This window comes from Penaeus monodon, chromosome 42 (genome assembly GCF_015228065.2).
Source record: "Penaeus monodon isolate SGIC_2016 chromosome 42, NSTDA_Pmon_1, whole genome shotgun sequence".
Lineage (NCBI taxonomy): Eukaryota > Metazoa > Arthropoda > Malacostraca > Decapoda > Penaeidae > Penaeus > Penaeus monodon.
The window spans coordinates 23,392,050-23,417,879 of NC_051427.1; the positions used below are offsets into that span (position 1 = coordinate 23,392,050).

The window sequence follows — 25,830 nt, forward strand, 5'->3', positions numbered from 1 at the left end:
GATAACTACGGCGCTCCCCCCGTCCCCGTCCCTGCCCCTATCCCTGTCCCCGTGCCTTCGGACAACTACGCCGCTCCCCCCGTCCCCTCGGATAACTACGCCGCTCCCCCAGTCCCCTCGGATAACTACGGACTCCCCCCCGTCCCCGTCGCCCCCGTGCCAGCCCCCGCAGGCAACTACAACCCCCCTCCCGTCCCCGTCGCGCCCGCCCCTGCCCCTGTCCCCGTCGCGCCCGCCCCCTTCCCGACCGGGAGCTACAACCCCCCTCCGTCCCCCTCGGCTCCCCTGCCCGACCTCGGCCGTCCTCTGCCCTCGAAGCCCGACTGCGAAGCCTGCGACCAAGCCCCCTGGGTGCCCATGGAGGTTTCCGGCCCCGTTGTCGCTCCCGTTGTTGCTCCTGTCGCTCCCGTTGTTGCACCCGTTGCTCCCCCCGTTGGTCCTGCCCCCGTTGACACGGTGGATGTTGGCCGCGAAGTGTCCTCCCCAGGCATCATCGAGATCTCTCCTCCCGCGTGAGTATGACGGAGGCTGCAGTGCGTCTTGGCGGCGATGGTGGTTGGTGGTAGTTGTGATAATGTGTTGAGGGTAACGATTTTAGCGATAATATATTGAGGATAATGATGTTAGTGATAATGATATTAGTGATAATATCATCAGATAAAGAATACTGATGATGAAGAATTACAAGTAACCAGTTCTAAAGGATATACTAAAGCTCCTTATTTCTCTTCCCCGCAGCCCTGCTATCGACATTAGGTTTAACACAGACACCCCTGTTGATGATGAACCCATTTTCATCGTAGGGTAAGTGTTTTTTTTTTTTTTTTGGAAATTTCGTTTTCTTTTAGATTCTTCTTATTTCTTCTTTTATAGGGTTTTAGACTATATACCAGTCTGGTTCTGATTCCATTTCTTGTTTCTTGTGGGAATTGAATCAGGAAATTAATGTTTGTATGGATTTTGGTATCTTTAGAATGGGGGAAAAAGTCAAAGAAATCAGTACAGTCATTTTTTAAATATTCAAAATTCTCGTATTGACTGAATCTTTCAAATCTCTCGTACTGAGTTATAATCATCAAATGAATCTACCTAATTTGACCTTATTTTATTTATTTATCCATTTATTCTTTTTTTTTTTTTATTACAGAGACGCCTCTCGTGACCCCCGCGTGATAGAAGGAGGCGTGGCCCTTCCTGTCCTGAATAACGAGGTCATCCTTGTAGCCGAAGACCCCGCCCCCGAATCCTTTACATTGGTATCTGATCCTATTGACGAGCCTGTCTTCATCACCGAAGGTAGGGAGTCCGATGCTCTTTTGTTTCATTTTGGGCGGTTTCTAGTCTCTTGTTGTGTTTATATTTCCGATCGTCTTTTTTTTTTTTTTTTTTATTGTATTTAGTGTTTCCAAATTGGATTTACTTATATTTTGTGGTTTTGCTTCAATTTTCGATTTTTTTTAAATTCTCTTTTCTTCTGGATATCCTTCTGATATCAACTTTCTCGATGCTGTTATTTTTCTTAGCATATTATCATATATATATAATTTATCTCTTTATCACAAATTGACTACATTTTTGCTAATCTATTCATTAATTTTTTTTTATTCACCTCTGATATTTAATTATTTATTCTTAATTCAATAATTTCATCCTTTTTTCCAGGCGTTTCAGCTCCAGGAATCAGCCTCCTCCCTGAAGATTCTGTCCGCGATTCTTTCGATGTGAGTTATTATTATCTTATTATAATAATAATTACTATTATTTCATTTTTCTATTTATTATTTTTTTTATTATTTATTTTTTGTATGACGGCATAGCTTTCCAAAAATGTAAGATCGTTAGGGAATGTTATGAAAATGATATCATGTTCAATATTATTGAATTAAAAATCACGGAATTGATAATCGAGTTCAGAATTACAAGATCAGTTATATATATATATATATATATATATATATATATATATATATATATATATATATTATATATATATACATATATATATATTTATTTATTTATTTATTTATTTATATAAATGAAATTAAATATCGTAACTCATTTTCCCTTCCATAGATCGTCTCTGCAGAAGCTCCGGTGATCATTGATGATTTGTAAGTAAAAAAAAAAGAAAACAAAGCACCTTTGGACACTTGTAATGAACTAACTCGTATGTACATATTTGTGTGATTGCTTAAGCACGTTTGATGATGATGATGATGAGGATGAAGATAATAATGATGATGATACTTACAAACAGGGCGTTGAAGAATTTTTTATATATATATAATTATTGTTTATTTATCATTGTTATTATTATTATTATTATTATTATTATTATTATTATTATTATTATTATTTGTTATTCATGAGAAGAAAAAACAAGAAATTGAAGAGAATTAAAAGATCTGGGACGAAGGGAGAACAAATATAGGCCTACACTTGTTCTTAACTTTTATTCTGAATTATTCTGATATTGAATTACCTCTGACCAGAATGAAAGAGATGAAAAAAATAGCATTTTTTCTTGTGACCTAAATGAAAATTCGTCAACGCTTTGTTTGTTATATTTCAGTTTGTTGCTTTATGTGTGTATGTGTATGTCTTGTGCTTTGCTATGTTAACTGCAGTACGAAAGAATGACTAACTTGCTTGTAACTAACATCATCATAGAAACCAAAGTTGGAAAATAACACTAACGTAGAATTGTCCACATTTTCTACACTACCAATTTTAGGTCATGGCGGTTATCATATACTATTAATAATACTAATAATAGAACCATCGAAAACAAAACAAATAGAGACAAAGGTAGATTAGTAGAAGAAGAGACGCAACGACTTACTAACAGAATTAAATAGCATTTTGAACTAATCACGTTTCCCCCGCCCCCCCCCCAAAAAAAATACCAGGCTCGTATCCCCCCCGCCAAGACCAACTAACCCTAATGGTGTGAACCCGACAGATCTCTCCCGCCTGCCATTGTTGAATTAGGAGCCTTTGGACGCTTACAAGCCCCGGTCACCCAGGAAGGACTGGATTCCCCCGCCACGATCCTCAATTCCTCCCCGCCCCTTATCCCTAGCACTCCTGACCCGGAGATCCTCCTCCTGAGCGAGGGACAGGAAGATATTCCGATCCCGAAAGACGCCAGTGGAGAGGTGCCTGGCGCTGCGGGAAATGCCACGCGTTTAGATCTTTCGTCCTTCGTCGGGCTCCTTGATCTGGGCGCCGTGGACAACCCTCTCCTCAGTGGCAGCGGCGAGGACAACACCTTGGTTCTGGACAAGGTTCCGGAAGGTTCTCATTCTCCCGGTGCGTCAGCTCGACCGCCAATCGTTGTTGTAGATTCGAAGGGAGTTGCTGGCATTGCAGGCGCTGGTGACGTCGCCGAATCGAACCAGATCGGCGACACTTCGAGACTCCTGGACGAGGGTTCGAATCCCGAATTCCCACAGGACTTAGTAAGGGATTTGAATACGGGTTTCTTTACCGGAAACGAGATTGAGGTCCAGGATAGTGAAGAGGTCCAGGGAGACGGCCATCCGACCGTTGACTTGCTCATTAACACATCCTCTGACCCTCCGTCTTCGACACCCGCCTCCGTGGTGGAGATCTCGACAGCACTGCCTTTACCTGTAGCGAGCCTCGTGTCAGACACAGCCGCTTCTTTCACTCCAGTCGATGAAATCACGGAAATTGTCCTGTCGCCTGCGGTGTTTGTCTCTTCCTCACAGGGGAATGCAAGTAACCCGGAGGTGATTTCCGTGTCGGAGGCGGAGGTCTTGAATATCAGTCAGCCGCTGACTGTCTCAGCCTCTCAGCCGGAAACTGTAAACGTTGCTGAACCTCCAGAGCTCCCTACGATCGTTATTGTAGACCATGATGTGGATTCCTCTGGCAAGAGTCTCGACCTGTTTCGAAACACGTCGATCATTGTCGTTGAAGATTCGTTTGTTAATTCTTCACAAAATGCGCATATAAATCTCACCACATCGGTTGTGGGAATTGAGGACAATGAACACGAAGAGATTGATGGTACTGAAGAAAAACGTACTGAGGATAATATCTTCATTAACCCTTTCTTTGACTTACCCGAACTGAACTCCTTCGTTTTGCCGAAGGAACTAGGAAATAACCAGGAAATAATACAAGGTAATTTCACCGGTTTCCAAGATGATTTGCAGTCAGAATTCGGTTCAGGGATTAAGAATGTATCTCTAGCAGAAGGTCCTGTCTTGCCTTCAACTGTAGGAACTTCAGAGGACATCCAGGCAGCGTTTTTGCCCAACGAGACCTCTCAGAATGAGGAACAACAACCTGCCAATGTGTCATCACCAGGAATCGCGCAGATCGTGTCTCCCATCAGTCCAGAAGATGACCTAAGAGGCAACACTTTCCTCTCAGACGACTCTGCTGAAGAGAGTGATGAATCTGGCTTTGTGACGGACTTCTCCAACTTGGACCTCCTCACGACAGGAATCTCAAATGACCTCTCGCTGGAGGAAGAAGTGGCTTTCGGCGACTCGACCTTTGCCCCAGAGACGTCAGGTGTGCGGGAAATACTGATTGGGTCAGAGACGACCTCCTTGGCCCCGGACCCCACCCTGCTTCTGGCCCTGTCGCGACTCGTGGCAGGATCTAACGAAGTATTGGAGAGTAAGGAGGCCTCGACAGGTGCCATCTTTAGTCTGACCGAGGCTCTGAGAAATAATGCTAATCATCTGAAGGTCTCGCCGCTTGAAGGATCCCGAGAGGACAGTGAAAACGCCTTGGATTCCTTCCTCCCTGCAATGGGTGTTGATTCAGAAACTCTTATGACTGGCACCCACGCCGAGACAGGCAGCGAGCCAATGCATGCACCGCTTGTCCAACCAGCAACTTTTCCGTTTCCAGCACAGATAGATATGTTTGACATCTTGCAAGGACTCCAGATGTTCCATCAGATCCAGGAGATGCAAAATGACATTCAGCTTCCAGAAGTGAACCTGGTGCCGCCCCCTGAGGTCGAACCGCAGCACGAGAGCCACTTCGATGTCCAGATGACCGGGTTCACGGTGGCCCCCGCGTCCGCCTTCGTGGATTCTGGCTTCCTTCAGGCCCTCCTTCCCCAAGCGTCGTCCGACCTGACGTCCCCCAGCCTCCCCCAGATGCCTTTCCCCCTAGTCAACGTGCCCTACCTCGTGCCCTCAGATTCCCCCTCCGCCCAGCTCCCCACCAGCGCCCCAAACGTGTTTCTGCCTCTGCTTATTTTCCCGATGCCCATGATGGAGATGCCGCAGGCTGTCGCACAGGCTCGCCCGCCATCTCCATCACCGCCAATATCTCCTCCATCCTCGTCTCTAACCTCCAACCCCACGTCCATCGACACCTCCGGCCAGGAACCTCCTCCGAGAAGGTTTGCTGAGTCCTGGAGTACATTCTTCCAGACACCTCACACCTCCGCCGCACCCTGCATGTCCTGACCCCCCTTTTGAGGATTGCATGACCACATTTCACTCTATCTGAGCAACAGAGAAAAATCTGTGCATGAGCCACTAACCCAATCCCCTTGCGTCTGCCTTTCCTGAATGAAATTGATATTATATTCTGCAATCTGGAATAGCCGCACGTGAATCTAATTTCCCCTCTCGTCCCTTCCCCTCAGCTCGACCGGCGTCCCCCTCCCCGACGTCACCTTCTCCCTCTCGGAGCCCCAGGTCATCAGCGATGGCCAGCCCATCTTCCTCAGCTCCTCCGAAGGATCTCCAGGACTCCCCGAGCTGGTTTCAGTGTCCGACTCCCAACTCCAGTCCATTGGCGAGCCCACCATCGTGTCCGTGTCTCAGCCCGAGGTGCTGACGGTGTCCGTGCCCGACGTCCCCGCCGTCTACGAGACCCCGGCTACCTTCCAAGACCCCGTCCTCGCCGAGAACCCGGTGACCATCGCGGACTTCATCGTGGCCGACGAGCCGATCACCTTCGACACCGTCATCCCCGACACGGCCATTCGCGTCGGAGACTTCGCGCAAGACGTCACCACCGTCGGCCAGGCGCAGTTCGTGGACGAGACCTTCGGCGCCGCGCAGGGCCCCCAGTCCGTCGGCGTGTCCCTTCCCGAGATCGCCGCCGTGTCCGAGCCCGAGGTCGTGTCCGTGTCCCAGCCTGAGATCCTGACCGTGTCCCAGCCCGAGGGCCAGAGGTGAGTGACCTTCCGAAGACCCTTAACCTCCCCGCCTCCCCCGCCTCCCCCCGCCTCCCGAGGACCTACTTCCGGTTCCTCGCCATACGAACATCAGCCCAACTGCCTAAGACTTCCACACAACATTCATCATTCATGTCAGCATCAGATAAACCATTTGCACATTACATTTCCCATATATTAAAATCAGGTTGATATTAAATAAACCATTTGCACATTACATTTCCCATATATTAAAATCAGGTTGATATTAAATAAACCAAATTCACTTTACATTCTCTACATATTAATCTAAGTTAATATCAGATAAACCATTTTCAATTTACATATTCCATATCTTAATTTTTTACATTTAAAAAGACTATCCTCTCCAAAGGACGTTACATTTTCACTTTTTAAAAGAAAGCACACTTTTGCACAATTATAGAATATATTCATACTCATAAACGGCACATGTAAAGGAAGCACACTGTTTATATGTATTATATTTCACATATATTCCCTGTATACTTACCCAAAACTGGACACATATATGTACTAAAGCTCCCACGCACTGAAATTCAAGCACACACAAACATATCCTTGTAGACCTATTCACGTGCACACACACACGCAAATAAACACACAGACACACACACATGCAAATGAACACACAGACACTCACATACACACACACAAACACACACACACACTCTCATACACACACTCTCACACAGAGACATTCAAACAGACACTTATACACACACACACTCTCACACACACACACACACACTCTCACACAGAGACATTCAAACACAGACACTTACACACACACACACACTTTATCAGCACTACTTAAGCACGTACTGTCCGCCCTCCAGTTTGTTTATTGATGTAGACTGAAATACATTTATTATTCTGTAGATGAAATATAATGCTGTTGAATTGTAAATAATTCAACAAAGGCATGAATAACTTGAGGTAGATTCTGAAGGAAACTGTTATTCATTTTTTGCACGTTGTTGTGCATGAAGAATATTAAAACGAATTTTACCAAAAGCAATCCCTTTAAAAACAAGACATATTAACGGATGATATTCAATAAAATATTCAACATCATAAAATCATTATTAGATTTGATGATCGAATCATTTTCCTCTAAAGAAAGGCATATAAATGAGAATGAATAACTCTTTACACGAAAAGTATATAACTGATGCGTGTAATTCCGATGAATAATTAATCGGAATGTATCAGTTGCATCTCTTGCATTGTCAAGTTTATTCATTCTCATTCATGCCCTTCTGTATACGGGAAACGTGATATTTATTTAAATCTAGCAATGATTTTCTCTTCCATACATTTTATATATACGTTTCTATGTCACCATGAACTGTGAACTTGAGCCACTTCCCTGAGAGAAATTAGTAATGATAATGATATGGAAAAAAAAAAAAAAAATGGGATTGCTTAGGGTACATCTAAAGTAGCAACGACTGCCGTCCTCCCCCCTCCCCCCTCCGTGCCCCGGAAGTGCCATGTGCATGCTAACGAGGGTGTTGCATGTCTCCCCAGCCTACTGACGGCGACTCTACTTGATCCAGCTGGCGACGTCCCTTTCTCCGTCATCCAGCTTGAAGATGTCCAACCTCCTACCCAATCCTCCTTTCCCGATATTCGCTCACAAGGGGTTCTTCAGGAGACCTCGGCCGCGGCAGGTGTCCCCCTCCCCGGCCTGGACTCCCCCCAGTTCGTAGGCTCTAGCCAGGGTGCGGTCGGTGGTAGCGAGTTTCTGTCCGTCTCCGAGCCGCAGGTGGTGTTCGTGTCCCAGCCGGAGAGCGTGTCCATTTCCGAGCCGCAGGTGGTGTCCGTCGAGCAGCCGCAGGCAGGCCAGGCTTTCTCCGCTCCCGAGGCGAACATCCAGCAGGCCGTGCTCACGGGGGTCATCCAAAACGCCCCTGACATCTTCACGCCCCAGGCCGACGGGATTTTGGTGTCCAGCGGCATCCCTCAGTCTTCGCTGCCCGACATTCGCTTCGAGGGATTTCTCCAGGAGACCTCGGCACCGGCAGGCGTCCCCCTCGCCGGCCTGGGCTCCCCCCAGTTCATAGGCTCCAGCCAGGGCGAGGCCGGCGGCAGCGAGGTCGTGTCCCTGTCCGAGCCGCAGGTGGTGTCCGTGTCCCAGCCGGAGAGCGTGTTCATCTCCGAGCCGCAGCAGGTGTTCGTCGAGCAGCCACAGGCAAGCCAGGCGCCTCAGAGCAACATCCAGCAGGCTGTGCTCACCATGGTCGTGCCCAACGCTCCTGACATCTTCACGCCTCAGGCCGATGGGGTGTTGGTGTCCGGCGGCATTCCTCAGGGGCAGGGAAACAGCATCGGATTTCAGGATACTGTAGGAATTCTTGAGGATACTTCCTTCCCTTCCTTCTCCCAGGGCGCCGCTGCTGCCCCTGCGGCCGGCCAACCGCAGGCCCTTGGAGTGGCCTTGCCGGGACTGGGCTCAGCCTCGAGAGACAGCGGAGCCTCTCAGATTACGCAGGTGTTCCCCTCGGTCGGAAACCTCGGACCAGTGAGCACGGGCGGAGTGCCCCTCAGTGCCGTTGTGCCCGCCCAGAACTTCCCTCCTCCCCCCGCCTTCCCCGCCGTCGAGCAGGCCGGGGCCGACCCCCAGGCCTTCGGCAGCGGCTCCGTCGTGCAGGTGCCCCTCTCGGGCTCGGGCTCCGTGGGCCAGGACGCCTCCATCTTCCCGAGCAACCCCGGCCAGAGCCAGGTGATCCCCGTGTCCCCCGTTCAGTTCAACTCCGTGTCTGAGCCGCAGCTGCTCCAGTCCTTCTCCTCTGCCGCCGTGCAGGATGCCATCGGCGTGCCCCTCGCTGCCACCTCCCCCCAGGTGAAGACCCCAGACATGAGCGCCCTCCCCTTGGCTGACCCCTCCTCCTCCTCCTCCTCCCCGTCCTTCCCCCCCTTCTCCCAGGAACCCCAGCAAGTCGCCCCGCCATCCAAGTAAGTCGGAACGAACGAGACTTTATTATCTCTCACTTCTCTCTCCTCAGACCCCAGAGTGCATTTTGTCTTGTTCCTCGTCTCGAGGGCTGTAGACTAACCCGCGAGTGCGCAGTGCTAGACCTTGTTATTTAGCAGTGCGCGATATTTTGTACTTAAACTAATTAATGAAATTAGGAACGTACTAATAGAACCCTCGGGTGTAAATGGATTTTTTCCCTCAACACACTAATCCAAGATGAACGAATGGACGGATACCTGTCTCTGTCATCTCCCTTTCTTGAAATCATTAAAGAGAGAAAGAAAAACACATCAAGCCCTTTAAGAGGCATCAGTACAAGTGTTTGTGTATATATATATAGATACATACACACATATAATATATAAGCCAACCCCTCAGTGCAAATGTGTGTTTATATGCCCATACATATACACACACATATATAAAGCGTACGCACCATGTCTGACCTCAGTTCTTTACTTTCGCAGCGCCCTCCTTGACTCAGCTGTGGCAGATGTGATTCAGGAAGTCCCGTCACCGTAAGTGCTTCTAAAAATCCCGTCCTGTCTTGTCATCTGTTTGTTTATATGTGCCTGTATATGTGTTTATTTGTCCGTTTGTCTGTCTACCCTGTCCAAACGTCAGTTGTATTTGTTGTCCAGAAATGCATGTCCTTTAGTATGTGTTGTAGGTCGAAATGCTATTTTTTGGGTAGCATTCACGTGTGTTCAGTCTCGTGGGTGTCCGCACGCAAACCACACATACTCGCCCGCACTCACACGCAAGCAAGCGAACAGGGGGATGAAAATAACACACTCTTTGCACCTCAACAGAACCCTCACCAATGACTTCGACCTCCGGGTTGAGTCAGCACCTCAGGAACCCGATCAGCTTTACTCGCCACCCGCCACCGAGTGAGTCACACACTAACGTCACCTCGTAAACAGAGTAGACCCACTTTTCCATTCATGCGGATTTGTGAATGAATGAGAACGTGTCCATTCCGCGATACGGTATATGCAGTTCGTGCTGTATATCTTGAATCAGTGAAATCGCTCGTTCTCTTTCACAGCTGTTCTGCATTTGTCACGTTTTTTCTCTATTTTTCATTCATTAGTTGATAGATGCTTTCGTACCTTAGAGACAGATGCATTTTGTTTTGTTTACATTTAGTTACATTCTGCTTTGTATTGGCTAAGTTTAGAAGATTTGTTTATATTGAACATAAACATACTTTTAACTATTATCATACATATATTCTTATAGTGTTTAAGACATTTGAATATTACTTAATAACATGTCAAATAACCATGACACCGGTTGGTAGTTAGTCACCTGGATACTAACACGATATACTACAGTGCAAAGTATACTAATGGTCTTTGTTGAGTAATCTATTAGATTTTGGTAAGTCACTGTACATGTATATTATGTGTTGTCTTGTGTCCTTTGTAATTATACGTTACATGTGTGTTGGTAGATACTGCTTGTGTGTAGTTAATAGTAATGGTAAATACTCAATGGTAGATACTCATGATGAGTACTGTGATATTCCTAGTAGGGGTATATTCACATACTCATTTCTGTGGTATTGTCATTTCTACATTCGAGTATATACTGTGCTACTCTTTGTGTTGTGTTTTAACAAGTACTAATCACAGAAATATATATAAGTGTGTGTGTTTGTGTTTTATGTGTAAAAAAAAAAATACTAACCCACTAAGTCAGGTAAAGATTTTATGACAACCTTAGTTCCACCTCGAACTGACGACGGAGCCCCTGACGTGACCTCTCCTGACCTAACATTCGCGAGAGTGACCTTATCACTGATCACATTTGGACATCGCTCCCTCCTCCTCCTCCTCCCGCCACCCTCCTCCTCCGTCGCCGCTCAAAAGGGGATATAGGAATCTGGTCCCTGTTTTCCCCTCTCCCTCTCCCCCCCTCCACCTCGAAAGGACGTCTCAGAATAGGACCTCCCGCCAAGACCCCTTCTTCCCCTCGCTTAAGGTCACGTAAGGTCATCTAACGTCATCTAAGGTCACGTGATCAACCGCGTCGTCGCCCTTCAGAAGCAACGAAGAAATTTTCGAAGAAGATCTTTGACTCTCCGCTCCGCCTCCACCGCTTCCTCCTCCTCTTCCTCTCCCTCCTTTTTTCCCCCATAAACTTTCCCTGCCTTGTGCTTGGTAATCCTTAAGACATGAAAACCGCGTCCTTTAGACCAAAGCTTTCCTCCACATCTGTTCCCCTGCTTTTCAGTGGATCTCGATTTTTTTTTTGCTTCGAAACAGGGTTGTCTGACACACCATTAGTGCCTCTAAATCTATTTTGTCGGTTCGAAACTCTCTCCGTCCCCTCTTTATCACTAGTCTTAAAACAAGTCCGTTTTTTTATTCTCATTATAAATCCCCTCTTAATTGGTTTTATAACATAACTAGTTCGAGGATCACTTTTTTTTGCGAAACTGGGTTTTGCACAAATTTCCAAGCCTTTCGGTGACATTAAATTCACATTTTCTTTAAACCTGGGAGATCTCGTTTTCTTTTTAGTAAAATCTACAGGGATAACTTCTTTCGTATGAGCCCACAATATATCAGAACTTTGAATGTTAATGACATATTTTTGGGGTTCATGGCGAATTAAAGAGAGGAATCCTTAGATTTTTAAAGACTAAGATGATTTTACTAGATGGAAATGAAGTCTTCCTTTGTATTCACATCTCAAGGCACGCCTCTACCTTTCTGCACAATGGAATCCAAAACCTCGATTGGGTTTATTCAATGCACATATTTTTTTAGGATACAGACTTGCGAGAAATGAGGAAATAATTGTTAATTTAGATCTGTAATTAGTTTTTTTTTTTGGCATGGTAATCTGGTTGCAACACTTTGGGATCATCTGTGATAATCCAGTAGGAAACAATGCTATTGTGGTCAGCATGGAGACCTGGATAACATTTAAAAAACATCGGTGGATTTTCGTCTCTACAACTCTTGCTCGCTCGATATTTGCAACAGTTTTCCTTCCTTTTCCACTAACCTCTCGGTGCAAACTCTGGCCACCTTCCAGAGCTCTGTCAATAATTCTGATTCCACAATGACGCGATCTGCATGTATAGTTAATAAGTCTCTAGAAAAAAAAGAATTTATCGCAATTCAGTTTTTAGAATCCAGAGTTCGTCATTTTGGAATCTGTATGGCTTTTGACCTGAGCTCACAGCCTCCATGACCTCCCGTTTGCTGGCCTCTGACCTCTCACCCTCGTCTTTCCAGCACCTCTCTCACTGACACAATCGACGTACGCACAGCAGGCCAGGCTTCCAGCGCCGCTAACACAGCAAAGAGTCTAACCCTAACACAAAGCGCGAACGCGGTCTCGGGGCAGGCGGCCGGGCCCAGGCTCAGGCCCCTGGTCGTGCGGCGGAAGCCCGAGGGAGGAGCGCCCCGTCGGGTCAGGAACTTCAAGCCCTTCGACAGCGACGAGGCGGGCTTCGAGTACAGCGCCCCGGGCCAGCGGGTCCAGATCGTCTTCGGGAACCGCACGCCCAGGACCCGATTCGCAGGTGAGGAGACCATTCGCGAGACGCGCGGGGCCGCCAGGTCCGTGAAGGTCGGCGCCGCGGGCAACGCGCTGTCCTCGCGCGCCCAGACCAAGGTCTCCGCGGGCGCCAAGCCGGTCGTCGCGGAGGAAAAGCAAACCAGGTTTACCGCCCGGACTACGACCGAGGCCGAACCCACTACCACCACAACCACAACCACCACCACAACCACTACCACAACTGAACCTACTACCACAACTGAACCTACTACCACAACTGAACCTACAACCACTACGACCACCACTACTACCACTACAGCCAGACCGACAACCACGACCACTGTCCGACCGACCACCACGACCCCTGCGCAGCCATCAACCACGACCGAGGAGGAGGTCGACGAAACCGAGGCGCCGTCCACGACCGCGACCCCAGAGGTCTCGCCGTCGACGCCCCGCGGAGTGATCCTGCGCAGGCGCATCCGCCCCCTCGCCCGCCGCCCCTTCTCGCAAAGGACTCCCGGACGCTTCGCCGCAAGGACCCATGGCACCCTCAGGCGGCGCCCCAGCGTCTCCGTCATCCTCGCGAGTGACCTGAAGAAGGATAGCGCCAAGGGCACCAAGGGGGAGAAAGCCGAAGGTACCGTGAAGGAGGTGGAGCGCCAGGAGGTGTCTGAGGTAGAGCAGGAGGAGGCCCCGTCGGAGGCTCCTCCTGCCGAGAAGGCTGACGAGGAGCAGACGTAAGTATGACGGACTCGCTGACGAAAGGACTGCCGCAGGTATGACGCTTAGGCCACTTACGACTGCCCGGGGAAACGGGAGGAACGACGGACGACTTTGCTTGGTTCTGTGAATGACATACACTCTCTGACTGCATAGGCTAACGTAAACAACACCCTTCTTAAATAGATTCATTATAGATACCAACCTTAAACCAAACAGCACTCTAGAGGAGTTCTCACCCTCCCTCCCGCACGAGAGAACAGAAAGAAAGAGGGGAGAAGAAAGCAGACGCTAATAATCTCTCTCCCACTTGCAGCATCAGCGGCGTAGTGGACGTGCGAGCCGGCGCCTCGGGCAAGTCGCTCTCGGACGCCCAGCCGCAGAGGAACAACATCGGCTTCGTGTTCCCCCAGAGACGCGACCCGATCTTGCCCTTCGGTGCCCGCCTGGACCGAAGAAGACCAGGAACATTCTTTACTAACACCAGAACTGGTAACTAACTAACTAACCAACTCCCCTTACCACCCCACCACCACCCTACCTCCCTACCCACCCCTGCCCGCCCTTATTGCCCCTCCCCGTCCCTTTCCCCTGCCTCACCCGGACTTACTCGTGCCCCTCCCAGGCTTACCCGTGTCCATCCAAGGTTTACCCGTGCCCCTCCCAGGTTTGCCCAAGCCCCTCCCAAGATTACCCATGCTCCTCCCTCCCGTCCCCCCCCCCCCACTTACACAGTGCATGCCTGACTTGTGACTGACGGACATGCCTCCCCAGGCAGCGAGCCTCCATGCACTGAGAGAGCGCCGCGCGTGCCCTCTCCCCCGCCACGACTAACCGCCCGCCCTCCTTCCAGGCTCCCCCCCACTAACCACACAACCAGCCACCACAACGGCCGCCACGACCGCCCCCTCTAGCCCCGCCGGCACCCCGCTCCCGCCCGTCATCCCCCTCATGCCCTTCATCGTGGCGCCCGTGTTCACGCCCGTGGTGGCGGGACCCCCCCAGGACCCCCCCGCCCTCCCCAGCACCGACCTCACGCCCCCCTCAGACTCCCCCAGTAGACCCAGCCTCCCGCCGCGCCTGCAGAGGCTGTTCCCGAGCCAGCGGCTCATCCAGAGCCTCCGCCAGGAGCAGTCCTCGTCGTCGTCGTCAGAATCGACGCGGGAGACGTCGAGCCGCACCAGCACGTCGCAGCTGCTCGCGGCCGCCGGCATGCTGCAGAAGCTGGAGAAGTCCAGCAGCAACAGCAGCAGCAAAAGCAGCAGCAGCAGCAGCCAGCAGGAGAGCAGCGCCTCCTCGCTCTCTCTCCCGGCCGAGGGCTCGCCGGCCTCCAACGCCGTCGAGCCGGAGGGCGCGGCGCCCCCTCCGCCCGCGAAGGAGGAGCCTGCGCCCGCCCCTGCCTCTGCCCCCGAGAAGCGCGGGCGCGTCCTTGTGCCCAACACGCGGCGCCCCGTGCTGCGCCGCCCGGCCACGCCCATCACGCGCCCGCGCTCGCAGGTCGTCCAGTCGCCTGTGTCCGACGACTACATCAACAACTTCCCCGAGGCGGCCGCCCCCGAGGGCTTCCCCGGCGAGGACCCCGAGGAGGCCACCATCAGGGACAACCTCTTCGAGCTGCAGCGGGTCAACTAACCCCCCCCCGCCCCCACACCCCCAAGAACGACACAACCTCGGCAGGATGTCCCTCTCCCCCCGCCCCTCCCCCACGCAATAGGCGCGCGCGCGTCGACTGCGGCGCATGAGACGCGCGCGCGCGCTCTGTACATAGCGCCCTATTTATCTCTCTGTCTCCCCCCTCCCTTTGCCCGCCCAGCCTCCGCGTCTCGCTGACTCGCGACTCTTGCAGATGACTCAGGTGCGACTGGGCGTGCGAGGAGCTGACTCTTCGGCAGCTGACTCGCCTTCGCTGACTCGCAAGATGAGTCACTCACAGGGTCGAGAGAATCAGCTTTATCTCGAGGTTGGGAAAAGGCAAGGAACCTTCGCTCAAAAACTCACCGTCCCTTTTTTTATAATATTAATACGAGTATTTATAGTTGTTGTTGATCGTATCTATTAAAAAAAGAAGAATGAAAATTTGAATCAAAATACTATATGTTCTTTTTTATATATATATTTCCATTTTTGTCGTGTTGTGTATGAGTGTGGTACTTTGGAATGGTGTGGTGGCACTCGCTGTTTCAATTAAGGATGTGAATATGTAGGAAATCAAAGATAAAATAGACCCTAGGGGAGAATCCATTGCTCATATAGATGTTATAATTCACTCCCTCTCAACTCCATTCAATTAACTCCTTGCCATATGTTGCAGCGTTGCCATCTCGCCTGCGTCCAAAGGTTGCCAAAGTTTCCCTTCAGGGCTGCCAACACAATCGTGACTTTTTTGCATAATTGTTTGTTTGTTTTATTTTTCTTGACAAGGAACATTGATACTAACTTCACTTTATATCTAAGAAATGGATAATTTAATCAGTTATTTTATTTGTGTGTATAAATATAAGTGAATATATTTACTTACACATATATCTATATGTATATGACTGTTTACATATATATATACACATATATATGTATATGTATGCATGTATATATTTATATATGTACCTGTATATATATGTATATATATGCACATATATATATATTTATGTATGTGTATACATATATATAATAGTGTACGTATATATGTATATGTGGTGGTATCTTGCAGCCCACGCCATACTGCCTCAGCTCGAGCCAATTATTGTTGCGCTGCCGGCCAGTGCAACTTTTCCTGTGGTCTTTATGAGACATTTTTTTTTTTGTAAATAAAGTACAAAGTGTATCTGTGGCTATTTATTCAACCTTGGATGATATTTATGACTCCGCGGGTGAACGAGGGAGTAAGGAGAGATAGAGAATCGTTCTGTGTATCTGTAAGAAAGAGATATTTCTTCTCATTTGATAATAAGGAAAGGAAGACGGCGCGAAACTTCACCTAATGATGCTAGGAAAAGGCCGAAAAAAATAATAATTATAGGAAAAGAAAGCAAAAGAAGAGAAAAATAAGACGAAAAATATCTGCGCTCTGACTGCTGGCCCCGAGCCCGAGAAAACGACATATCACCTTGAGAAGTCAAACACAGTGTCGTAGGGGAAGGCACCGCCGTGGCACAAGGGCCTATATTCTGCAGTGGAATAAATGTCTGTAAAAAGAAAAAAAAAAAAAAAAAAAAAAAAAAAAAAAAAAAAAAAAAAAAAAAAAAATAAAAAAATATATATATATGTATATGTATATATATAGGCCGCGGTGGCCGAGTGGTTAGAGCATTGGACTCAATACTGTCACGACGGCAATCTGAGTTCGAGGGTTCGAGTCACCGGCCGGCGCGTTGTTCCCTTGGCCAAGGAACTTAATCTCGATTGCCTACCTAGCCACTGGGTGGCCAAGCCAGCCCAAGTCAAGTGCTGGTCCCAAGCCCGGATAAATAGAGAGAATGATTACCTAAAAAAAGGTAACACCGTGCCGGTGGTACCTTTCTCCGTGGAAAGGAACTGGGGACCCTACCACGTACTCACTCCAAGAGCATCACAACATGAAAACTACAATTAAGTATCATGCTGTGACCACGGCGGCTCAAACATGAACCTCCCAGTAAAAAAAAAAACATACATATACATATATATATATATATATATATATATATATATATATATATATATTATCTCTCTCTCTTTCTCTCTCTCTCTCTCTCTCTCTCTCTCTCTCTCTCTCTCTCTCTCTCTCTCTCTCTCTCGCTCGCTCGCTCTCGCTCTCTTAATCTGTTACACGCTTTATCTCGCTCTCTTTCTCTCTCCTACTATTTTTCCCATATACAAACAGAAATATTTTCTTTCAAGAAAAAACTTCAAAATTCAAAAGAAAAAGAAAAAAGAAACATGTCTTGTTTACATTTACTTTAAGCCTCACTTTCTTTTACATTCGTTACTTTCTAATAAAAAAATATGCAAATGAAATCGCAATATAAAGAAAGTGGAAATTAAAAAGACAAATATATTACCTATAAAATGCAAAAATGTAACACAAAAATAACCATACTCCATACCTTATCAGCCAAATATTTTGAACAATAAAAAATTTCTTCGGTATAGCTTAGTCAAATGAAAAAAAAAAATGAAATTAAAACGGACACGCCGCAGGGACACGCCGAATACAACCCTGAGGAAACGTGCTTGAATGTTGCAAACAAACCGCTTGTAATGGCGAAAAGCAATCAAGGAGAAACGCGGTGGAGTTTGGAAACCGTCTCATCTCTGCCGCTCAACATAAATGCCAAAAGCAGAGTCGACATTCGGACGACGATATTCAGTCGAACTCATGTCGAAATTGCAACTTTTTTTGCCATTACAGGACTCATCACACGCCCCGGATACACGAATCGTTATACAGCCAGGGTCATCTTGTACGAAGAACTGAAATAATAGTAATGATGATAATTATGTGTGTGTACGTACACACAAATAAACTGACACACACACACACACCACACACACACACACACACACACACACACACACACACACACACACACACACACACACACACACCCATATACACACACACACACACACACACACACACACACACACACACACACACACACACACATATATATATATATATATATATATATATATATATATGAATGTATGTATATATATGTGTGTGTGTGTGTGCATACATATATATATATAATATATATATATATATATATATATATATATATACACACACTCACACACACACACACACACACACACACACACACACACACACACACACACACACACACACACACAGACACACACACACACACACACACACACAGACACACACACACGGCGTTCCTCAGGGCTTTATCTTTTCACTCATTCTCGTCTCTCTCTTTATCGGTGATTTGCCCTTTCGTTGCTGATTCGGTGTTGTTCAGCATAATCTGAATGGATAAATTAAACTTCTTCCTTTTTCTCTACTAAATTTCCTTTGTGTCCAACGCGTTTCTCTGCCACTGGGGTTTTGTTGAAATATTGCCAAACGCAGTGCTTCCGAGACTCAATTCCTTTCATGTCCATTTTCCTTTCTAATGCAGTTGCATATGAGAGTGTTTATTCTTCCTCCTAATCTATCTATTGTTTGAGCATCTAGGCGGGTTAAAGTCTGCTTCATATTAATTTTATTTATCATACGACCTAAATAAAAAGTGGCCTTGAACTCCTGGTCTTCACATCACCCATTGCTCTCCAGATTTAGAATAGGGTTTTCATTAATTTATTTATGAATCTCTGTTGTAGAAAGTGATAACTTTACTGCAACCATTGCAAACGAAAGTCGTGTACTGCTCTTAAAACCTGAACATCAACATACTATCAGGATCAAAGACAAATATAACCTAACATTACACCGTAACATATATACACAAATTTCTTTCTTTCCCTTTCTATTTTTATCGTTATATCCTGGTAGATGACCACAGCCCACCCGAGAAATAGCTAGAGGACCACAGGCTGAATATTTCTGACCCAAAATTCCCTCGCCAACGCAACTATGGAATCACTTACTTGGGTCGTTAACGCAACTACAGAATCACTTACTTGGGTCGTTACGCAACTACAGAATCACTTATTTGGGTCGTTAACGCAACTACAGAATCACTTACTTGGGTCGTTAACGCAACTACAGAATCACTTACTTGGGTCGTTAACACAACTACAGAATCACTTACTTGGGTCGTTCCTGTTTTTGGTGCTTCGTTCTTTTCTGTTAAAGCCTTGTAACGATTGTATTCAGTGACTCCTTACTCTCTGAATCATCATCAATAACGGTATGCTCATGTTTGAGCAGCCGTGGACCTCTCCACCATCCTTCGCCACTAAACTCGATCTTACGCTTTTCTTTCCACTTGTACCATCGACAATCCGCAAATATCTTTGATATTGTCGCTCAGTCTTGTCTTCGGTTTGCCTCTTCCTCTATTTCCTATCACCATCCCTGTCAGCAAGTTTTTCTCAATACTTTTACTTCTCATCACATGACCAATAAACTTTAATTTCCTCCTGTTCAAGATGTCCAACAGCCGGTCTTTACAATTTATTTTTCTCAGCACTTCATCATTCGTCTTCTTCTCTGTCCAGCTAATACGCAGTACTCGTCTGTAACACCACATTTCAAAACTATTGATCTTTTTCTTGTCTATCTCCTTCAGCACCCAACACTCAGAACCATATGATGCAATTGGGAAAACTAATGAGTTCAATAACCTCAGCTTTGTCCGTAAGGTAATGCTTCGGTCTTTCCAGATGTTATTGAGAGCAATTGTGGCGTTTTTTGGCAATGGTAATTCTTCTTTTTATCTCCGGTGAATCATCATATGTATTAGTTAAAACAGCTCCAAGATAAGTGAACTCTTTCACATTTTCCACAATCATTCCATTGATTGTAACATGTTCATCATTGTTCATTGCCGGTTATCTTTGAATCTTCATGATCTTAGTTTTCTTGGCATTAAGAAACAAGCCAGACTCTCTGAATATGAGTACCTAATTTCTGTTCTTTTTTCTGCTTCTCTGTAACTGCCATAAGACTTAAAAGCGTTATATCAGGGTTTTCACTCTCTTAATTAAGGGTTACTAGCCTTTCACGTCTACTTCTATCTCTCTCTCTCTCTCTCTCTCTCTCTCTCTCTCTCTCTCTCTCTATATATATATATATATATATATATATATATATATATATATATATATATTGTGTGTGTGTGTGTGTGTGTGTGTGTGTGTGTGTGTACTGTGTATACAATATATATATATATATATATATATATATATATATATATATATATGAAATGCTAAAAATTATGAGTGAGAAGTGATCTGTGACAGTGCTACATAGGAGCCAAATACTTGTGAATAATAGAACTTATATTCCAACCAAAATAGAAATAATAATTTTTCCATACGTCTCACAAATTTATAAAATTCAATATTGGACCATGCATATGTGGACCTTTTAAATAGAAGAAGTGCCAGAAAGCGCCACCTGGGAATACTTGGTTCCATTACCGTGCTAAATAAGTTCATAAGGTCCCAATGCTCATCGAGAATGCCACAGTAGACAGAAACAGCAGTAAATAAATAAATAAACAAATAAATAAATCAGTAAATAAACAAAATAATAAGAAAAGAATACCAAATTACGAAATCATTAGAAAATGACAAGCATCACCTGTCCCCATACCAACAGGATGCCGAGTAACAGTGTCAGATCACATGGGTATTACAGTTTTCCCTCAAGGAGATTCGCTAAGGATCAGCCAAACCGCCAGTATGTAAGTACAGTACATCACAAAATCAGGTAGGGTTAAACATGGTTGCCATAAAGCGACAAACATAATCAGCCACTCCACAGAAGATCCGCCAGATAAACTATATATTAAACATAATTCAAGCGATGACACCTCAACCGAGTGCCAGACGCTGACCCCGCGACCCTGAAATCTGCCAGATACAAAATCACCTTTCTAACTTCCTCTAACCCCAAACCCCATCCTTACCCATTCTAAAATCCTAAATCCTCCTCTCTCTCATCACCCGCCTCTTTCCCTCAACCTCTCTACTGCAAGACTGCAATTTATGCACATCATAATGCACGGGATCAGTATAATGGAGTGCGTGTGTGCGCTCATGCAGACCCTGTTCAAACGTTTGTGCATGAGTGAGTGAGTATGCATGGAAGGGCATAGGTGTATGCGTGTTTGTGTATACGTGTCCTTGTGTGTGTTTATGCAAGAGAACCAATATATACGTAGATGTGTATATATCTCTGCGTATGTGCGTATATATTCATATGTGTGTATGTATGTGTATGTATATATATATATATATATATATATATATATATATATATATATATATATATATATATATATATATATATATATATATATATATATATGCGCATGTGCGGGTATGTGTATATGTATGTATATTTGTAGGTGTGTGTGTGTGTATATGCGTAGATGTGTATATGTATGCGTCTGTTTATATATATATATATATATATATATATATATATATATATATATATATATATATATATATATGTATGTATCTATGTATGTATGTATGCATGTATGAATGTAGATATATATATATATATATATATATATATATATATATATATATGTATATATGTATGTAGGTAGGTATATATATATATATATATATATATATATATATATATATATATATATATGTGTGTGTGTGTGTGTGTGTGTGTGTGTGTGTGTGTGTGTGTGTGTGTGTGTGTGTGTGTGTGTGTGTGTATGTACGTATATATGTATATGTATGTGTATATATGTATGTACATATGTATATGGATGTGTATGTGTATGTATATGTATGTGTGTATATGTATGTATATATGTATATGTGAATATCTGTGCATGTGGGTGAACACTAATGTGTACTCATAAACCTATGTGCGCATACACGTGTGAGTATGACTATAATCATATGTGTATGTATAGTCCTAAGTATGTGTACAAGATATGTGCGCGTGTGTGTGTTCGCATATATGTGGGTGCGTATACACATATGTATGTGCATATGTCTATATATGTGTATGCATGTGCATGTGTGTAGCTGTGTACAATGCGGGAGTATGTGTGCATATAATTTGCATAGGAGCATATGTAAAGGTGTACTTCGGGCATTTGCGGGTGAACAACTATGTCTGCACTAGACATACATACGTATGAATGAAATCAGTTTATAAAATATAATCACATATATGCACTTCTGATACTCAAGCCCACGCTCACGGGAGTATACTCTGGTATAGTGAGCAGACCCGTGCATTGCTGCTCAGAAATCCACACTAGACAGGGAAGGGCTTATCAGTGGCATCCCGGCTAAACCCTCCCCCCTCGCACCAAGATACATCTAAGCCAGTAGGCCAGTAGGTGGGGGGGTAACTAGGCTGTCTATCTCTCAATCAGAAACCATGACACAAACAGAGCAACGGCCCTCATTCCCCGGAGGCGACGGAGCCCCTGGTTAGAGGGTGCTAAAAATCTCCGGTTAAAAACAGGCCGCCCCATGTTCATGAACCTTTGCATATATAATATAAGGGCAATGAGAACTGAATCTGACTGACTAGCAGTACTTGAGGAACTCTCTTGCCTTATATGGGATGTTGTAGGACTCTGTGAAGTTAGAGGACTAGGCGAAGAACAGAAGATACTAAATGATTTACACGTGCTCTATTGGAGAGGTAAACCCCAATGTAGCAAGCAGGAATTAGGGGTAGGTTTCTCAGTTCACAAGCGTTTAGAAAAGAATATCATGGATTTCTATACTATAAGCGAAAGAGTGGCTTCAGTAACAATAAAACTAAACAATAGGTACAACTTAAAGATTGTTCAAGTCTGTGCTCCAACCTGCAGCCACATGGATGAAGAAATAGAGAGCTTCTATGATGATGATGCTGATTTAGCCAGCGACAGAGTAAATACCCATTTTACAATAATTATGGGAGACTTTAATGCCAAAATAGGTAAGAAGACAGGAGAAACCGCAGTGGGGAATCACGGAATATTCACTAGGAATGAGGGTAACAAATGCTAATCGATTTTGTGGAGGCAAACAATGTTGGCAGCGACCATAGAATGGTCAGAGGCCAAATTAAAGTACACCTCAGAAGGGAAAGAAATAAACTCATACGAAAACCGCAGCCAAATTTAGCTAACTTTAAGACCAGAGCGACAGAATTTAGCCTTACCATCCAAAACAGGTATTCCCTTCGCAGCGACGAAGATCTCAACATTGATCAAATCAACAAACAGTTCAATGACATAATAAAGGAAGCTGCACTTGAAGTAGGCGGTAAGAATGTCAAGCAAAGCTCCAGCAAGCTCTCGATAGAAATCAAACAGCTTGTGCAAAAATGTAGGGTCATGAGAGTAACGTCAAACAGGGACAAAACATAATTAGTTAAACTAACGAAGACTATAAATAAAAAGAAGAGAGAAGATGTATGGAAATTCAATAGTCAAATAATAAATGAAACAGTGATCTCAGGTACCATCATGAAAACAGCTAGGAGCCTCGGAATAAGGAGAAATCAAATGTATGCAACAAAGAAACCAGGCGGAGAAGTGACATATAATAAGAATAAAATCGTAAGAGTAGTGGAAGACTTTTACAGAGATCTATACAGCCTAAATGATCAGCCATGGATAGAAGCGAACGTGGTACCTAGAGACGTACTTAACATCACAACAGAAGAAATAAAAAGAGCGCTTAAAGGCATGAAGAGAGGGAAAACACAAAGTGAAGATGGAATTAGTGTAGACCTTATAATAGATGCAGGAGAAATTGCAACAGTGAAACTAGCCAGTCTTTTTAACAAATGCTTTCTCACCCGAAAAACTCTGAAAGCCTGGAAAAATGCAACAATTATTTTGATATATAAAAAATGGAATAGAAAGGATCTAAACAAGTACCGACCCATAACCCTCCTTTCAGTTACTTACAAACTGTTCACAAAAGTCATCACAACTCGCATCTCTGAGAGTCTGGATTCTAACCAGCCTAGAGAACAGGCAGGCTTCGGCAATGGATTCTCAACAACAGACCACATCCACACGCTCACCCAAATAAGAGAAAAAAAATAATCGCATATATGAAACCCCTGTGTATGACATTCGTCATCTACGAAAAGGCACCTGACTGTACAAATACCAGTACTAGAAGCTATTCGAAGACTGGGAATAGAGGAGGTGTATTGTAAAATATTGGAAGATATATACGAAGATGGGACAGCAACTATCAAGCTCTACACGGAAACCGATAAAATACCAATCAAAAAAGTGTGTTAGAATGGGCTATACCATCTCACCAAAACTGTTTGCAGATGCCTTGAGGAAATATTCAATAAGCTAGAATGGAACGGAAAGGGTATCAAAATAGGAGACGAATACCTAAACAATCTAAGATTTGCAGGTGATATTATTCTCCACAGTGAATCTGCAAGTTCAGTTCGAACAGATATATGTACGTAAAACGGGAAGCGCTGGAGGTAGTGGACAAGTATACATACATAGGGCAACTTGTACAGACAAACACATCTAGCGAAGAGGAAATTAAGCGACGCATTAGTCTAGGCTGAAGCGCCTTTCGGCAGACACAGTAGCGTACTAAGAGGCTCCTTGCCAATTTGGTTTAAAAAGAAAAGTCTTTAACCAATGCGTCTTCCCATTTATGACCTATGGATCAGAAACATGGACTATAACCAAATTACTGGAGAGGAAACTAATAAGTGGCCAGAGAGGGATGGAGAGGCTAATGCTGGAAATTACCTAAGAGATCGAGTGAGGGCGACGTGGATCAGGGAACAGACAAAAGTGGAAGATATACTTGGGAGCATAAAAAAGGCAAGGGGCAGGTCATATGTGTCGGAGGCAGGACGACAGATGGACAAAGAAAGTAAGAGACTGGACTCTAGATAACAAAAAGAGGCCAAGGGGCAGATCAGTGACAAGATGGCGTGACGAAATAACGAAATTTGGGGGCCAAAACTGGAAAAAAAAGAGCGAGACAGACAAAGTTGGAAAAAAATGGGAGAGACCTACGTTCTGCAGTGGATCGACTCAAGCTGATTATGATGATCACACACACACACACACACACACACACACACACACACACACACACACACACACACACACACACACACACACACACACACACACACACACACACACACACACACACACACACACACACACACACAATACTGAAAACGGAGAAATGTTCAACCTTGACTAGGTAGTAACTAAGCAAAACTTGCTTCCCTGTATGTTGGAAATATGATAAAGTAAACATTAATAAGTCTTCATTTTGGCAAACAAAATGTATGTGTAAGTTCTGCGTGCGTGCGTGCGTGTGAGCATGTGTGCGTGTGTATGTGTGTTCATTTTGCACACACGTGCATGGAGGAGGAGTATGCGAGAGAGATAAAAAAGAGTAAGAGGTTGGTAGAAAACAAGAGAAAAGGGAATGGGAAAGAAAAGGAAGAGAGCAAGAGTTAGAGAAATAGGGGAGAGGAGAAGTGAACAGAGAGAGGAAGAAAAAAAAAAATGAGAAGAAAATGTGTTACGTAGGGAAACCGATAATCATGAAGGGTAGACAGAAAAACACATAAAGGAATGCACATATATAAACATGCATAACTTTATACATTCTTATTAGCTGAAAGATATTTTTTTTACATTTTAATTCACACTTGATAATAAGAACATAAGATTATCAATTAACTATCACATGACATAAAAGTAAATAATTATACTCATGATCCCTCTCCATAATAACAAAA

At 45.0% G+C, this 25,830-nt stretch overlaps 1 protein-coding gene across 2 annotated transcripts; it reads left to right on the forward strand.

Annotated features, from left to right (window-relative positions):
* Positions 1–257: 257 nt before the first annotated feature.
* On the forward strand, positions 258–16,245 carry LOC119599319 (BRD4-interacting chromatin-remodeling complex-associated protein-like). Of its 2 annotated transcripts, XM_037949060.1 has the most exons (11): positions 258–512; positions 739–804; positions 1,148–1,296; positions 1,663–1,721; positions 2,074–2,111; positions 5,645–6,178; positions 7,733–9,160; positions 9,650–9,700; positions 9,995–10,075; positions 13,741–13,916; positions 14,278–16,245. In XM_037949060.1, exons 1-11 carry the CDS (start codon positions 358–360, stop codon positions 15,054–15,056), a joined length of 3,516 nt encoding a protein of 1,171 aa, XP_037804988.1. In that variant the 5' UTR covers positions 258–357; the 3' UTR covers positions 15,057–16,245. The 2 variants fall into 2 exon arrangements, with proteins under 2 accessions (XP_037804988.1, XP_037804989.1); XM_037949061.1 differs by lacking the exon at positions 9,995–10,075.
* The last annotated feature ends 9,585 nt before the right edge of the window (positions 16,246–25,830 follow it).

Excerpts from the sequence above, each read along its gene's own strand:
- LOC119599319 (XM_037949060.1), top strand. The coding sequence starts at position 358 with ATGGAGGTTTCCGGCCCCGTTGTCGCTCCCGTTGTTGCTCCTGTCGCT. Across the intron at positions 805-1,147 it reads GAACCCATTTTCATCGTAGG|AGACGCCTCTCGTGACCCCC; the intron begins GTAAGTGTTTTT and ends TTTTTATTACAG. Across the intron at positions 6,179-7,732 it reads TCCCAGCCCGAGGGCCAGAG|CCTACTGACGGCGACTCTAC; the intron begins GTGAGTGACCTT and ends ATGTCTCCCCAG.